The sequence below is a fragment of the Ornithodoros turicata genome, chromosome 8 (genome assembly GCF_037126465.1).
Source record: "Ornithodoros turicata isolate Travis chromosome 8, ASM3712646v1, whole genome shotgun sequence".
NCBI classification, from domain to species: domain Eukaryota; kingdom Metazoa; phylum Arthropoda; class Arachnida; order Ixodida; family Argasidae; genus Ornithodoros; species Ornithodoros turicata.
The window spans coordinates 30,724,032-30,741,779 of record NC_088208.1 but is presented as its reverse complement, the minus strand read 5'-3'; the positions used below and the strand labels follow the sequence as shown (position 1 = coordinate 30,741,779).

The 17,748-nt window shown below is 45.2% G+C and overlaps 2 protein-coding genes across 2 annotated transcripts in view; one reads left to right on the top strand and one right to left on the bottom strand.

Moving 5' to 3' along the window:
• The window catches only part of LOC135366928 (activating signal cointegrator 1 complex subunit 2-like), a 119,663-nt gene that overhangs the window by 1,900 nt on the left and 100,015 nt on the right, over nt 1–17,748 (top strand). The gene's annotated exons all lie outside the window — the stretch shown is intronic.
• On the bottom strand, nt 6,941–11,443 carry LOC135366329 (inhibin beta chain-like). The gene is made up of 2 exons (XM_064599000.1): nt 11,380–11,443; nt 6,941–10,017 (listed from the first exon to the last, which is right to left on the bottom strand). The coding sequence occupies exons 1-2, from the start codon at nt 11,441–11,443 to the stop codon at nt 9,242–9,244; spliced, it is 840 nt and encodes a 279-aa protein (XP_064455070.1). The 3' UTR covers nt 6,941–9,241.

Genomic DNA, 17,748 nt, shown 5'->3' with positions numbered 1-17,748 from the left:
GCGTAATTGGCACTGAGACGACCCCGCCACTTAATTACGGCGACCACTTTTGGGGAGCAAACACCACTGGGACACGCCTTTTGACGGGCCCCAAGTGCGCTATTAATAAAGCGGGTCGCTTGTATATCAAAGAGCGGCATGGGCAATCCGATCACGGGCCGAGATATAAGCGAGACAAATGATGTCTCGACCGGGCGCCACGGGCAGGTGCGCGTCGCGGCTTTCCGAAGGCCAGACACCCGGAATTCGATGGCGAGCCATCATGTACGGAGATGCCCTTGGGAAGGCCACAGCGAAAGGTCAAGCGCTCTTCAAGTGGAGAAATTGCTCTGCTTTCAACAAGTGCACTGTTCCGAAAGCAGAGATAGGCGTAAGTTATAGGTAGGGCCTGACTTTTTAGGGTTAAACCCGTATCCGCCCGATATTTACCCCCCGAACGAAATCTGTAAAACTCGGGTTTAACCCGAATCTACCCGAAAACAACCGGGTCGCGTGGCACACTCATAAGCGTGCATTAAAATAAAGTTTGATAACATTGCTAAACATTAGTTTCATGTTAAGACAAAGTTTTATTAAAAAAAAAAATAAATAAAAAAAAAAGAAAAACGAATACACCCGAATTCCTGACGACGGAATATGCCGTAACGGGATTTAACCCGAATACACCCGAATTTTCAAATGGAAAGTATGACCCGATTATTACCCCCGAATTTGGCAAAGATAATACCCGAAAAAGTATGGCTCTAGTTATAGGCCATATAGCGTTATAGCGATAACGTTATAGCGTTATAGGCGAAAGCAGAGCTCGGCATAACGAACAGAGCTGCATAAGTTATAGTCAGAAGAAGTTGCAGTTACATGACTCAGAAAATACTTTTGTTACGGGAAAAGTTACAGAAACCAAAATGTAATTAAGTTAGATATCCAATGTAATTGAATTACTCTCGAGTTACTCTATAGGGCCAGCGACATGGCCGAGTGGTGTAAGTGCAACCGCTCGTTGGTCGTGCTGAAGACTGGGAGGTGGTGTGTTCGAAACCTACCATCGTCTGTGCTGTGTGAGGTCTTCAATGAACTTCACCGCATAGCACGCTCCTAGCCAGCCATCATCTCGAATTATGTCGTTATCGTTATATCGTTATCGTTAAAAACGGGAGGAGTACGCCTCTCGTTTTCAACAAATCAGGGCAGATAACGATATCATGCGGTGAAGTTCATTTTTAAGAGTGAGGGTGTTGAGTGATGGGCTGCGATATGATGTGATGGTGAAGTTGATGGAACGATATGGCTATGATGGGCTTTGAAGGGGAATTCCAATGATGAGTTTTGAAGTTGAAGTGGAATGATGTGTTGTGATCTTGATCTCGAATGATGGAGGGAATATTCTTTGTTCTCACGGCTGTTATATCCAAGCACTATACATACCATCCCGTTCTGCTTATGGTGTTAGTTAACATGCGACCAAAATGCAAGGCGAATACTTTTGACGTTTCCGGCGCCGCTAATGTGTAAGCTTTGCCTCATTCAGTGCGCAAACACTTGAGGCCAGATATAGTAGTATGCGAATCGCCGTTTTACCGTGAACTGCACTTGAAAGGCGATCTGCTGTCTGAAAGCGTGTCTCGAGCGCGCTTTCGAGAGGCAGGACCTCCTTTTTTTTTTCCCTTTCACTTGGCACCGTTGTAGGACGTGCACTGAGACCCGTGCTCACCGTTGACTTTAATCCTCGGCCAGCGTATCGTTGCACGTAGGACATAAAATAAGACGTTTTGGTGCCTTCATTCCAGCCATTCGTCCGAGGTACTTGTAAGTTGATTGCGTAGGTAGTTCCTCTTACGGCACAGGAACAACAAGACAGTTCCGCTAATCGTGGCTAGTATGTCGGGAGGACATCGATATTCCCGGTTGTGAAATCCCCGATGTCGAAATTCACGTTCTCGAAACAAGGAAAATCAAGGAGAATGTTCGATTGCTTCGTAAGATGATATGCCGTGTTTAGAAACGCGATATCACTATTTAACCAATCAAATTCACTGGTTTTCGATACCTGTCCAAGTCGTTTACCGTTTGGCTTAGCACGGCGGACGCGACGGTGCAGCATGTCGGCAAGTTTATTATTAGGTTAGACCAGGTTCGGTGTTTGCATTCCCACGTCCAAGTTAATTCGCTGTTATCAGATTCCCGCGCGCCACTGCGCATTTTACAGTCAGAGAACATTTATTTACAGTAGGTTATTTTGTGACGAGGATTTCGATCACTTTATTTCGAGGTACACCCCTACATGAATAAACTACTGATGTGCAAAAAAGAAAAAAAGAAACAGAAAAAGACTTTCTCGTTGTGGAGGCACAAAGAAGTCTTCAGAGCTCATAATAATGCATGAATCACTACACGCCGCCGAAGATATTTCCTATATTTGATATTGGCTCCATTTAAGGCGATCTGGAAATCGATTAACTTCTATTCGGTCATTACCTTGTCGAGATTTTTTAAGTGACCCCTGGTCGTGTCCTATGGGGGTCATCCCTGACCGAAGATTGTTTTCTCGTACACAGGACATGGCGTCGGCAGAGATGCGGAAGTGTTGTCTGCCTGCCTGCCCTGTCTTCCAATGAGGGCTCCTCTCTGAAAGGAGTGGCGTTCCATTCTTTAACCCACCAACAGGAACAGGAAATGTCCGGTTGGCCCACTTGGGACGCTGGCCAACGACATTCGGTCTTTTGTGTCGTCGTAGTCTGAGCCTCCTTTGATTTGCATTGAGGAGCGGTGTACGTGCCTGCAAGGAGTCTTCCTGGCATCGCATGGCCTTTTTTTCCATTGATTCTTTCAAAAACAACGCCAGAATACGTTGTTGTCCCACGAATTTGTACGTAATTTGCTTGGGTTGAAAAGGAGCGACTCGATATTAAAATACGGGCGTATTTAATTCCTTCCTTATTGCGAAGGGGCTCATTATTTCATTCCCCACATCAACACCATGCAATGGGGTAGAGTATCGCCCCTGGTGATGAAAGTCTCCATTCATCATCTCGCTATAAAGTTGTTGTTGTTGCGGATTTTTTTTTTTTACCTAACCAACCTGAGACCAACCAGGAAACTGCAACGAATTTAGAAAAAAACAAAAAAACACCATGTATAACGCCTCATTTTTAACGAATTCCAGTGTGTATAAGGAATGTTCTTCTAAATAATCACGTTTTTTTTTCTTTTGTTGCACAGTGTTTGTATATATATTCTATAGGTCCCTTCATACACAAGGACTTTCAGGATATTGTACACTATAAGAAGAAAACAAAAACATAGCAAACTGGGGAGTAACTACTGCTACCACTCCTCTCTTTGATTGCAAATACTCCCTATTTTAGTCCCCTGACACTTTAAATTTACTTCCCAGCACTGCAAGTATCCTTAAACTTCGCACAAACTTCTCGTCTCGGACGGGGACTAATGGTTGTGTCTATATATATAGTTCCCACAAAGGGCTAAAAATTACTCCCACTTGCATAGCATTTACACCTTTCCGATAGTTTAAGTGCCTGGCACGTACTTCAGTTTCACCTACCATTTGGAGTGGGATTAAGATAATTAATTCAATTATTAATCGGTGTAATTAATAGTAATTATTGAATATCTAGTTCAAGTTTAACTAATAAAATGAAACAAATTAAATGGTGTGTTGGATGTAACAGCTTGCCGGCAAATAAATTAAAATGAAAAAATTACCAAAGAAACTTCTGCGTCCAATACGCCACGACAGTTTGTCCCCACGGAAGGGAGAGAATAAAGTTTGGAGAAACCACGTGACAAAGTGTGTGTTCAATCACAAGACAGCAATAGCTGCTTCGTAGAAAAGGTATGGATCCACAGAAGAAACCACGTGTGCTTCAAACTTGAATTGTTACCCCCTATCTGGGCGAGGGACCAGTGACGTCGCTCCACGGGCAATAGGGGAGAGAGTGAAACTTGGGAGCTGCGCAGCTGACCTACTTGCATGGCGCATACCTCGCGGGCTTCTCCAACGGAGTGAGCCCCCCCCCCCACACACACACACATATTTCTTGTGTGTGTGTGTGTGTAGCATCGGGCTACGATGCCCAAAACATGTAATCCCCTGGAAACTGCACGAGGAGAATTCACAGGACAATCAGTAAAAGACACGGACTTGTACACTTGTGCACCTTTTTATCATCATTTGCCCGCTGACTCACATATGTCGCCACCTGGGAAGAGCACAAGAGGAGAATAGACGGAGCCAAACAGAGATAATGGACTCGACCAGCACCAGTCGCACGTTGGCAAATTGAAAAGTCGTCCTACACAGATCCTCGCGCACAGCCTTCAAGTCGACGCCGCTTCAGGAAGGGATGTCACACAGTGTCTGTCGCGCACCCCCACACAACCAGTCTGCAGCACCACATACAAGTGTCACTAACACACAGGAAATATAGCACGACACACAACGAAGCAATGCCCTCGGAGCAGCCCAGCATGCATGCAGCACGCACGGAGAAATTGAACACACGGATCGTGCAAGCGTTCGCACGCTAATAAGACTGGCCGGTCAATGTGGACAAGAGACTTATCTCCTTCCAGCTCACTTTGAAATCTTGTGACTTCCTTCGTGTTGATCGTATTACCGGAAGAAAATTAAGAGATAGCGCGAAGTTTCCTTTCCTGTTAAAAATGTACTTGACCACATTGCACGCTCCTATATTGAGGCCTTGTATGTGATTGTCCCTTATATGTTGTTCCAGCCTCAGAACATCAGTTCTCTCATGTTCAACCATCATCCCGAGCGATGTCGCTCTTACCCTCATTTGCTGAAAACGGGGGGGGGGGGGGGGCATACGCCATTTTTTCGGCATTATGCCATCATCATCCTTCATTCTCCACAATTGACACTGGGGCAGCGCCTATCCTGCTGGCCGGCATCAGCCCCATATTCATCATCGTTACTTTATGTCTGTGTGTGTGGCATTATGCAGTTCATAATTGCCACAGGAACGGCGTACGCCCCCCGTTTTTTCACCAAATCAAGGGAGAGAACGTTGTCATTCGGCTAGGAGCGTGCTATGTGGTGAAGCTCTGAGTGCAGTAGTTTATCCAGAACCGCACGCTCAGGGAGGGGGGGGGGGGGTAGTTGAAAAAAAACTTGGGGGTGCTGTTACTTTGTAAAAGTAGTACACACGAAAAAAGTTAGGGGGCGTTGTCAAACGTTTTGGGGGGTGGGTCTGGATAAACCACTGTTAGTGTTAACCAGGTCGGGTATTTCATCTGGCCGGTTGTCAATCGGAACGCTTCAGAGAGACCAGTTGGAAGCTGGCTGTTGCGATAGGAGAAAATAGCGAGTTTTAGGGCAACGTAGCAGTTTCGCAGTTTCGCGATAACGTTTCCGAAAACAGGATAAGCCAACTAGAGTCACTAAATCTGGGTACAGAGTATGGCATTTCCTTTTCCGCGCCGGAGCCGCCGCTCGAGTTCCGCGATTGGGCCGATCGTGTCACGTGGTTGCTCCTTCCAAGAACGCGAGAGACTTCGTGTTGTGTCTGTCCCTTCGTGTTCCCAAGTCTCGGGTTTTTTTACGTGATGCATCATCCTCACCAGCTCGCTTGCTTCCTAGCCATTTTTTCAGCGCCGTACATGTTCAGTCACCTCCACCCAAAACCGGTTTCCTCGGTTCGAGCTGTTCTCCGGTGGAGAACGGAGAGATCGGCGTCCCATTGTTGGGCGACGCAGCCGCGCCGGACTCAAGATGGCGGACTCGCTCGTCGGCGTGGTTCATTGTCGCTACTCTGCCCCCCTATTCAGTGACTCTAAAGCTAACCGCCTGATTCCTTTGGAGCGATTGAGGTCACGTTGCTGATATCTGATTGACTGACAGCGATACGGAGTCGGAATCGGAGCGCGCTTACGGTTCTCTAAAACTCCCTAATGAAGATGCCGATTATGAATCCAACAATGGGGGATGAATGGAGAGAAGGACACCCAAGGGTGAACTTATGAGGACGTTCTGCATAACCGTCCACGTCAAGACGCTAATTAAAGGGGCGCTAAAGCACAAGCATTTTCCCTCGCAGAAGGAAACACGCTGTTACCCTTAAGTTACCGTTAGGTTACCCTTAAGTCCTTACCGTGTATGATAGATAAGATAACTGACCGATTGTTGGGTTTAATAGCCCAGTCGAACGGCAAACTGAATGCATTAAATGGAATGCCAGTAACTTCGCCTCCTAACCAACCATAATCTTGAATGACACCGTTCTCGCCCCTGATTTTATGAAAACAGGAGGCGTACGCCTTTTTTGTTACAATTATGTCCTGCATAATTGTTACAAAAAATATTATAATAAATAAAAAGGCGTACGCCTCCCGTTTTCAACAAATCAGGGGCGAGAACGACGACATTCGAGATGATGGTTGGTTAGGAGGTGAAGTTACTGCCATTCCGTTTAATGCATTAAGTTTGCGGTGCACTCTTAAAAATGAGTTTCACAACATAGCACGCTCCTAGTCAACCATTATTCCGAATGACAACGTTTTTCGTTCCTCATTTGTTGAAAACGTGGAGCGAAGCCTATTTTGTGACACTTATGCTGTTCATAATTGTCACAAAAAAGGCGTACGCCACCCGTTTTTGAGCAAATCAGAGAAGATAACGATATCATTCGAGATTGGTGGTTGGCTAGGAGCGTGCTATGCGGTGAAGCTCATTTCTAAGAGTGTGTGGCTATACACTCTTAGAAATGAACTTCACCGCATAGCACGCTCCTAGCCAACCATAATCTCGAACGATATCGTTATCTGACATGATTTGTTGAAAACGGGAGGCGTACGCGTTTTTTGTGACACTTATGCTGTTCATAATTGGCACAAAAAGGCGTACGCCTCCCATTTTCAACAAATCAGAGTAGATAACGATATCATTCGAGATGATGGTTGGCTAGCAGCGTGCTATGCGGTGAAGTTCATTTTTAAGAGTGTAGGACATAAGTGAGATGGAAGCGACACGATCGATGTAAAATTAACGATAGCGGATCGTGTATTGTGGAATGTATGGCACTTGCCGACGAGGTGGCAGATAAGAATGTTTCTGTTTCCTTTTTGTTGTTCTTGTTCTTGTTTTTCCGCCACCACGCCTGTGGTCCGACAATACTCAAGAAAAATATATACATATGCATATACAGGGTGTTTCCACCTAAAGTGATAAAAAAATTCTAACTGGCGACGTACCCGCAGGAGGATTGTGGGACTTTCGGCAGTTACCTTCTGGGAAGTTTTGCTACCATTTAGGAAGGCTTTGGACAATTTTTAACTCAGGGAATTTTCACAATTGAGCTTTGAAAATTAACAATCGAACCTCACGTTCTCTTTTCTTAAAAAAAAAAAGACAGAAATATGAAGTCCTCTACGGATAACCATAGACCCAACAAAAACTATGCACAGCAGAAATAGTCTAAAAAATATTAAAAAAAAACGCTTTAGCCCGCCTGCTTGATTGTCGCAAAGAAGAGCGCACGGAAGATGCGGGGAGAGGAGGAAATGTTCCCGCCTCTTGTATTACTTTAGGTGAACCACCATGTATAATAGAAACGGGGAAGGGAGTTTGACGTGCAACAAACGCACATGACTAGAACAAAAAAAAAAAAAAAGATGTTAGAAGTGGTGCGAGGCACTTCTCACCAATGTGAGCATCGTGGCGTCGGTTTCCAGTAATATTCAGCTGACATACTCGTCTAATACCAGTGCCACAAGCGTACGAAATATGACATTACGCCGCTTCATGTGTCAAGTTTTAACATGATGCGTGTGGTGCCAGACGGACAGTTTTAATGACGTTTGCCATTTTCTTCTTAAAGGATTTGCCACACCTCATTCACCCATTGAAATGCTTACTCGCGTTTTCATTGGTTCCATTGAGAATTGTTTGAAATTGTAGTTTGCACGAAAACACGTTTTACAGCAAAACAAATTTGCAAACTGTATTGAAAGCACCTGGTATGAAAATATCAAAGCTTGTCCACGTGGAAGTCAACTTAATATATTACTACATTTCAAAATATTAAATGCACTTTCAACCTGTGTGTTCGACGGCCAAAGTGAGCCGGATCATCGTCATATAGTTTAATGTCCCTAAAAAGGCGGCACAAGCTTCGTATATAACGGCATTCATGGTCCGGATGGCATTAGATGATAATGTCATTATTCGTAGCCCGTGTGGCACTTGTATAAGTATTCACGGAAGCGTTGTTAAATTGAAGAACGAGTGCTTCCTATATGAACGCTGCATGTGTCTCTTCCTTGTTTGTCAACGAGACGATATCAGTAAACCTTCGTTGTAACGAAATTGCTTCTTTTTTTTTTTTTTTTTTTCTAATTATCGCTTTGTTCGAATTATCGACTTGTTCGAATATTCACGCTGTCCCGACCGAAATGCATGCGTTTCGAAACCGATTAGTCAAAGTGTCCTGCTTGGTCTGACCGTGCTTGGTACGAAGGGCGAGCCGGAGGAAGCTCGTACGGCAAACCCAGCTTACGTCGTTTCTCCCTCTCTCTCTCTCACTGTTTGCCCATATAAATTAAAAACCTGCTAAAGCGTTCGCCCACACCAAGGTTTGTTTACTTGCCTGACCACTTTTTCTCTTTTTTTCTTTTTTTGTTCACTTCGGTAGCTATACTGTCACCGCTTTCGTGGCACTTCCTTTGTTTTCGAATTGCCGCTATATCGAATTTTTTTTTTTTTTTTCGATATCGCTGGCTTCGTTACGGCGAGGGTTTACTGCGTTTAGACGTGAGCCAAAGGTAAAATATTAAGAGCTATCGTGGGAAATAGCCGAAAAACAGCGAGGAACAATTTTTCTGAAGCAATTACGCCCCTCTGGGGAGATCCAGGATCGAATTTCACAACTCGAAAATGACGTCCAACGAGGACTTGGTACGGCGGAGGTATGCTTCGACTGCGCATACCTACCGGACGACGAATTCTCAGCAGTGTCTGTGAACGGGAAATAGCGCGAGGTTTCGCCTCAACGTTCAACAACCTTCAACATGTTCAAGTGTTGTCACGGGCACTTCCCTGGAGTCCTTGTGCACCACGGGCGAACCCCCTTCCTTCCATATAGGCGGGCGCGACAGGGCATCAGCACACTAGCGACGGCGTGCAACACCGTCGTATCACAGCTTTGAAAGACACCCGGGGTCCAATTTCTTGGAGTCCTATTAAAAGACGCCACTTAGCTGCAGGCTACGTGCATCCGCATTCATCGACGATCATCTTGGGCAGATCCGTCTTGATGATGTTGTGGTCCGGATCGAAGTAGATGAGCGACATAGACGACAGCTTCGTCGGCGCGCAGCAGGGCGCTATCGAGGCGTAGGGATTCCTCTGCCTGTATTCCTCGATCACTTGCGAGTGGAAGTTGCGGAACGTGTCGGGAGTGCGCGGTGAGCTGCAGTCTCCCACGCAGTAATTGGCGTAGTAGCCTCTCGGGGCGATGATCCAGTCATCCCAACCCATCTCTTTGAAGCTGACGTACAAAGGGTGCTTGCAGCACTGCGTCACCCCTTGGCCGCATGTCAGGGTGTAGCGTCGGTTGCGTCGCCGCGTGAAGGAAGGTTCCGTGGCGATGGCCAGGAAAGGCCGGTGACGTGTGCTGCCTCGGAACTGGTTGACGCGGATGGAAGCCGGACCGCAGCCCCCGCAGTCGACCAACAGCGTGAGCTTGTGGCTGGGCTTGCTGGAGAACCAGCGTTGCACGGCGTCCTTGAGGTCCACACGTCGCCAGCCCGTGGCTCCGCTGACGGAGAGGTGGTACAGGTGTTCCATGGAGGCCAGCGGGTCGGTGGCGTTACGGGATGGGGGCACACGGAAGATGTACAGGGTGGCTGATCGGTTCCATGCGTCTGGATGCCGCGCTTGCTTGACGTGTAGCCACAGGACTGCAGATACCACGCGCAGCCGCTGCGGCCTTTCCGCGCGCTGCGTAAAGTCCAGCAGCACGTGGCCGTTCACGGTTACGCCTGCACAGAAACAAAGAAACCCTTCTATAAAGCTGCACTACTACCCTGCACACTGGGGGAGTAAATTTTAGTCCCTTTGGGGAGTGGATGCAGTGTCACAACAGAAAACAAGAAGACAAACACAGTGACAGTCCTGCGGCCAGCAGTATATAGGCGAAGTATAGGCAGCAGTATATAGAGGATATAGGCGCATACTGGGTGCTGCATAAATGGGCACTCCCCCCCCCCCCTCTCCTTAAGACGAAAACCCGGGGAATATTCCTGCCTCAGGACAGTCGCGATATGTAGGCAGCAACAGATAGGCAACCCATTCGTAAGGTCTGATCAAATATGACATGGTACGATCTCGAACCCGCGTTATATCACGTTATTTATGGTTATGGTACATCCTGTTGACGTTCATTATCCTCTCTAGCAGTAGTGCCAGAAACAGCAGTCGTATATATGCACGGACGCACTATGTATGTGCTCAATGATAACAAGGTCAATGTCAAATGTGTTACAGCGCTTACGGTGGGAACCAGTCGGCCCGCGTCCGGGGAATGCATGAAACCATTTGCGGCTCTTTCATGAGAGCCTGAGACGTCAACAGATGCGTGGCTTCCAATAGTGAGTTTCGAAGTGTGTAACAGACGAGGGTGGACTTTGGATTCGCTTCACATTTATTTGTTACTTTTTTTAATACTATTCTTATTCTGAGGCTTGTATAGGTAGTTGCAAGGAAGCGTACGTAACGAATCAATAATCACCTTTTTACCACAAGCACTACCACGCAGCAACGAAGTATCTGCATCGTAAAAATATCATGTAAATCGCGAGAAAAAGAAATATGTTGTTCCTCATGTGACTGCTGTGTTCCCTTGACGTTCAGGCAACGGCACCAGGGATTTTACTAGCGCTCCCTCACACCCCATCCCCCGAAAAAATGCCGAAAAACAAAAAACAAAAAAAACAACAAAAAAAAAAACAGAAAAGCCAGCAGACACAGTTTGTCACCTTCTGACATAAAAATAGTGCGCAAATCCCTGAATTGTTAACCTGAATCCTTGTAATACCTGAACCCTGACTTGTTTCCTTATTGCAACAGAACATGGTAACTTTAAACGCTTCGTAATGCGGGTTTTTTTTTTTTTTCTTTCTCGCCTCTGACTGCTTTTAAACAACTCTGTCTACATCCCACCCAGAACACACACAAAGAAGACAAACAATACTTGTGGTTAAAAAGTGTTTCTGTCTTTAACATTTTGTCAAGACTCCGAGAATATGTCCCAATTAATGGATGAGGTCTTCCTACGAGTCACGCTCACTGAGGGTGACAAAAGAGGTGATGCGGTCACCCATCCATCCTCTTAATCAACTAACGCAGCACAACGCGGTCCTGGGCGCACGGCCGCAGTCGCGTGTGTTCGACCGCTGTGCCATACATTATAGCAGTGTCGGATGGCCACGTGCCGCGTCGCGTTCAATGTCACGCTACATACGTTTAATTCGTTCATAAGGGAAATATTCTAGTTATCGGCGTTTGAGGTTGCCGGCTGCGTGTAGTTGTTTGCATAAATTAAATGCCCCATTCAGGGAGTAGCCAGAATTCCTTTTTTTTTTCTTTGCGGGGGTTGGCGCAGAAGATACCGGCATTTTTTTTAAAATTAATATTAGAGATGGGACTAATCCCCTCGGGCCTTTGAGGTAATGGAAATAAATAAATAAATAAATAAATGGAAATAAATAATCCAGAATTTTGCGAATTCGAATCCGAATCCAAGGAAGGTCCTACGAATCCACGAAACTTACTGGGATCTTTCGAATCCTTTCTTTAAACAGTTTAAAAATCAAAGAAAAAAAAACTTCTACTGAAAAGTGTTTTGAAGCAGAATATGATACATTTGATTAATGAAACAAAAACAAAAACAAAAATGATAGTTCAGTTTCGTGAGAAAATATACCCATATGAATTATTTATTTAACACAATTGTTCATCGACTACAAGAAATACATAAATCCTCGAGCCTGAATTATTTCCATACAGTTAAGGGAACAATCAAAAGCAAACCCATATTACTTTTAAACTTGTCATGTAACAGTTACTGTCTGAACTCTTTCAGTCCAGAGCAATGTAAACAAAGAAACAAGAAAACACCCGTCGGTCAACGAGGCTTTCCGCGGAGTCCGGAGGCGCTAATTTGTCCACACTAGATAAAAAATATGAACAAAAAGATAGGAACAAACGTGGTTGGTGGATTTTGTGACATCACTCACATGTCACATGCACAATCAAAACTTCAAGAAAAGAAATGACAATAATGCTTGTAAGCTTTGTTTCTTGATGAAAATGTGATTTGCTAGTGGATTTACAACAAAAAATGAAAATGTATTTCGTTGCGCTGCGTTGGTCCACCTTTTGCCTCGCGTTGTCGTCATTATCAAGCTTTATTCCGCCGTCTCCCAAAATATGTTGCGAAATATGACGGCGCTGATTACTGCGGAAGCACCTTCGTGGTGCGGTTTCTCTTCCTTTCGTTGCAGACTGTGATGAAACAAGTTGAGTGTGACAGCACGGATTGCCTTGTTTTCGTGCAACGCAACCGCGATGCACGGTCACGTTAGACGGGTCCTTTTCCGTCACTCTTCAGTATGAAAGTGAACCGAAGAAAAAGGAAAGTTCTGCCTGCGCCATGGATTTACCCACCCCTGTGCCTCACGTCGCACGTGGATTCTATCGAGACCTCAATGAAAGTTAAGGGCTCAATCAAGATTAAAGATATAAACCAGCCATCTAAGAAAAAAAAAAAAAAGAGAAAGAAACACGTACACAGGGATGAAGGACGATCACGCAATGCGTCATGTCCGTGTTTTTTATGGCTGGTTTATATCTTTAATATCATGTACCAACAGGCCCAACTGCATACCATCCCGAGTTAAATACTCAAGTTGCTCTATCTTAAACGCTTTTGGGAGTAAGCTCGTGTCTTACAAACATTTTGAAAATTTAGCAATCTTACACTCTTAAAAATGAGGGGGGGGGGGGTGATGGCAGGATAGGCTCGCCGTTGTTGGCCACACAGAAGTGGGCGTCGTCACGACTATAGCCAAAAAAAGAAAAGGAAAACGCATAGCAAAACAAAACACAAAGGAAGGACGGAAGGAAGTTCTGACACATGTTCTATATTTATCAACGGTGCCTCTCAAATATTAGCATCTGTAGCCCTTGCTCGCTACACGCTTAAAAATGAACTTCACCGCATAGCACGCTCTTAGCCAACCATAATCTCGAACGATATCGTTATCTGCCCTCATTTGTTGAAAACGGTAGGCGTACGCCTTTTTTGTGACAATTATGAACAGCATAAGTGTCACAAAAAAGGCGTACGCCTCCCGTTTTCAACAAATCAGGGCAGATAACGATATCATTCGAGATTATGGTTGGCTAGGAGCGTGCTATGTGGTGAAGTTCATTTTTAAGCGTGTACACTCTTAAAACTGAGTTTCACCGCATAGCATGCTCCTAGCCAACCATCATTCCGAATGCCAACGTTCTCGTCCCTGATTTGTTGAAAACGTGGGGCGGAGCCTATTTTGTGACACTTATGCTGTTCATAATTGTCGCAAAAAAGGCGTACGCCTACCGTTTTCAGCAAATCAGGGAAGATAACGATATCATTCGAGATTACGGTTGGCTAGGAGCGTGCTATGCGGTGAAGTTCATTTCTAAGAGTGTAGCGAGCAAGGGCTACAGATGTTAATATTTGAGAGGCACTGTTGATAAATATAGAACATGTGTCAGAACTTGACCACATAGCACGCTCCTATACAATCGGAAAACAGGTGGTGGTGACGGTGAAAGGGCTCGCCGTTGTCGGCCTCACACATGTGGGCAACGTCACGACCTTCACCCTGGGGAATGTGCGTCCTGGGCCGACTTCTAAGGGAACTGTGCCGACATATACAGAACTAACCAGAACATACATATATAAACAGAACTTCACCACATAGCACACTCTCAACGTTCTTTCCCTTGATTTGATGAAAACGGAGGGCGTACGCCATTTTTGTGGCAATTATGAGCTGCATAATACCACAAAAATGGCGTGCGCCCCTTCCCTTTCTCTCAGCAAATCAGGGGGAAGAACGATGTCAGTCGGGATGATCATTGGCTGGGAGCGTGCTGTGCGGTTAAGTTCATTTTTAAGAGTGACGCATGATGCAACAAAAATGGAGTACGCACGCTTTTTTTTTTCAGCAAATGAGGGGAAAGAACGCTTCACTCGGGGTGACTGTTGGCTAGGAGAGTGCCATTTGGTGAAGTTCATTTTACGGTTACGGTGATGACATGTTCCACGCCGGAGACTGGGAGGTGACCCGGGTTCGAGTCGAGGCGCCGGCTGTGCTGTCTGGGTGCTTTTCCATGAATTTAACGCTTTAAGACAAATGTCGGCACAGTTCCCCGTGAAGCCAGCCCAGGACGCACGCCCCCCTCTCACCCACGTCCTCTCACCCCCACCACCACCACCGCTACTATTATTTTTAAGAGCGTAGCCGACTTAAACTCTGTTTGACCGGCGACAAATCGTCCTTTAGCCGCCGCTGCAGATTACGCTACCCTTTTCCTTTAAAGAAAACGCGCCGAAGGAAGGAAGGAAGGAAGACTTGGCAGCCAGTGAATTGCCGCAGCAGCTCGTAAACTGTCCCCCAAGCAGCGCATAAGACGGCCCATGATGTCAGTGAAGGCAAAAATGGCTTCGTTGCTTCTTCGTCTTTTTTTTTTTTCCCCTTTCGCTTTCTCTTTTTTTTACTAGACCACGTGGATATACAGACAGATGAAGGCTTTGAGCAAGGTTCATTGATCTGGCCACTTTGGCCGTTCGGTCGTTTTCCTCGCCTTACCCTGGATTGACTTCTCATCGTGATGGTCGTATATATTTGGGAAACTCCAAGGTCGGATATGGGGTTCGGGCACTCGTGTCGTCTCGTGTAAGATGCACGTGTGTAGTCGAATGGATGGGGCTTCTCAGTACGGTATCGGAACGGTGCTATAAAAGTGACATCCAAGTGGATATTGTGGTGGGAACCGGGGAAGTATTTGAGTTTGAACTGCGACTCGCACAACGTTCACTTCCATATGTTCTTAAGGTCAAAGATGAGGAGACATTAATTGAACAGTTGAACTGGTCACGTGCTTGTACCTCCCCACTTCATCCTCAGAATATAACTGTTGTTGTTGTTGTTGTGTTTGTACATAATCGCGCTGGAGTCATACGTGGGGCCTACGTCTCCACAGTTTTCTTCACACCGCTACAACAACCATCATCATCATCATCATTGATAATATTATCGTGATTTTGGATGATAATTATGTTGATGAAGTGGACAGATAAAACGGGACACCTTTAGCCTGTGTTACAGGAAACTCACCAGTAGAAGGGTCCCACTGTGACCCCAGGACTAAACGGTGTTTTCTCTCCTAACATCAGCAGGTGACAAAGTGGCTAGGGCTATGTGTAAGTGGTTTGGAGTCGCAAATACGTTTGTCTTTTAATGTCATTCATTGGCTCCTTTCGTTAACTTTCACGTTGAAAAAAGAGACAAAATCGATTATCTTCTTAAAGAAGCCGCTACAAAGCGAGTCTGATGCATCGCGAACGCTAACACACGTGCTTTGCGGCGAAGCTACAGCACAGGGCGTGCCTCTTCCCAATATTACACAGCTGATTACCTATAAATGCGTACGTATTACATGGGTATCCTTTGCACGAACGCAGCAATGTAAATTGGAGAAAGAAAAAAAAAGATTGCGGCATTTTTTGTAATGTGATTTCCGAGATTGAGTATTTATGGTCACCCTTCCAGTACATTTGTCTGAAAAAGAAAATATATGTCAGACACTAAGGAATGAACAATTTCCGTACAAAATAAATAAATAAAATAAACGAACAAAAAACAGCAGCAAAAATGTCTCCCAACGTTCGTTGCTGGCAGTAAATAACGCGGCACAATGCTTCGTCGGTTGAGAAAGAGAGAGAGAGAGTGAAAAGGAGGGGAAGAGGGAATGCGGTTACGTCCTGCAACTTCCCTTTCGTCTTCCGTCTATTTGCATGTCGCACGTCGTCTAGGCGTCGTCTCAGACGTCCAGGGTAGCGGTATAGACCCATAAAGTTTGTACTGTGCACTGTGAACTGGGCAATGATACACTTGTAGCAAGTGCGCCAATGAGGAAAAATGAGTCTAGTCGTCACCACTCGCCTTAATTCTGTTCCCTCGCCCCGCTGACTTCTTTGATTTTTTTTTTTTTTTTTTTTTGACACGGTTTAGGAAGAATCTCTAATGTATTTTTCGTCTGCGAGGAGAGAATCTTACCAAGGACTAAACTATTTCTTTTGACACGTTTCATTTCTGTTCGGATTCTCTTTTATTTCGTTTTCATCCTTTTTTTTTTTTCTCGCTTGAGTTTGTAAGAAATTTTTTAGCATGTTTCTCCATTGCAATGGAAAGACACAGATGCATTGAGAGTGTCGAGACCTTGCCTCTTCATCCACGACATCATTATTCATAATTTAATTGTTATTTTTTGCCTTTATAGACTTGGGATGTTCGAAAACCAGAGCGCAATCAAGGAGTGAAAAAAAAAAGAAAGATCGGAGCACGGCGGCGGCTGTGCTTGGGGCCACAGAAGTTACTATATAGTGACTTGTTCCCCTTGCAGTACTGAAAGTAAATAAATGTTATCCGTGGTAGTCTCATTTTGACTCGTTTTGTAGTTGTAACGCCCAACGTCGGTGGTGATGTAATGTCGCTGCCTACGAGCGACTCCCTTTTTCTTTTTGCTATCTACGAGTGTAAAGTCTCTAACTTTCTGCAGCAGTACGCTTACATTTCTTTTTTACTTTTTTTTTTTTGCTTTTTACGTTCCTTAGAGTCCGTTCTTTTCTGTCGCGCAGTGTTTATCAACCGGGGTTCCGCAAACCTTGTCGTGAGGTTCTGCGAACAGGGTACTGTTCAGCACCAAGTCACTGAGCACTGAGACAATTTCTCAGCAACACGCCTTTTGCTTTTCCCTTGTGTTTCGAAGCCATTACAAGCGCTTGGAAAGTCGGAGATACTTCGGAGAAACTTCGAGTACTCTACGGCCTACATACACTTGGAATTTACAAGCACCGGTGGCAAACCACAATGCGTAATCTGCGAGGAAGTACTGTCAAACAGTTGAACGACTCCTCTAACACTTTGCTATCCTCGACGAACTCACGCACCCTCTACCCATCTCCGCCCTTCATCCTCCATTCGCCTTTCTTTTTTTTTTTTTTTTTTTGCTATAGTCGTGACGACGCCTATTCTTTGTGGCCAACCGTTTTCTTTTTGGCCAACCGTTTTCTTCGTGACCAACCGTAAAAGCTTTTTAAAGATAACAGTCGAAACGTAATTACCTCACCTTGTATCGCTACAAAGCGTTAAAACGTCCAGCGATACAATCTAAATTTGTAATGTACTTGATGGGTACTTTAAAGTACTTTGCCAATGACTTTGTACTTTACACGAAGTACATTTGTGGCATGGTACTTTGAACTGTACTTAAAGTACAGCAGATACTAGGTACCTGGTACTTTACTTTAAGTACAGTTTTGAGGTACTTTGCCCGCCACTGCAATGCATCATCTAAAATGAAGTTGTTGTTTGTTTTCAGAGTGTGCTATGTGGGGAAGTTCATTTTTGAGAGTGTGGAAGTCCCCCCCCCAACAC

Excerpts from the sequence above, each read along its gene's own strand:
- LOC135366329 (XM_064599000.1), bottom strand. The coding sequence starts at position 11,443 with ATGTATGGCACAGCGGTCGAACACACGCGACTGCGGCCGTGCGCCCAG. Across the intron at positions 10,018-11,379 it reads CCAGGACCGCGTTGTGCTGC|GCGTAACCGTGAACGGCCAC; the intron begins GTTAGTTGATTA and ends GTTTCTGTGCAG.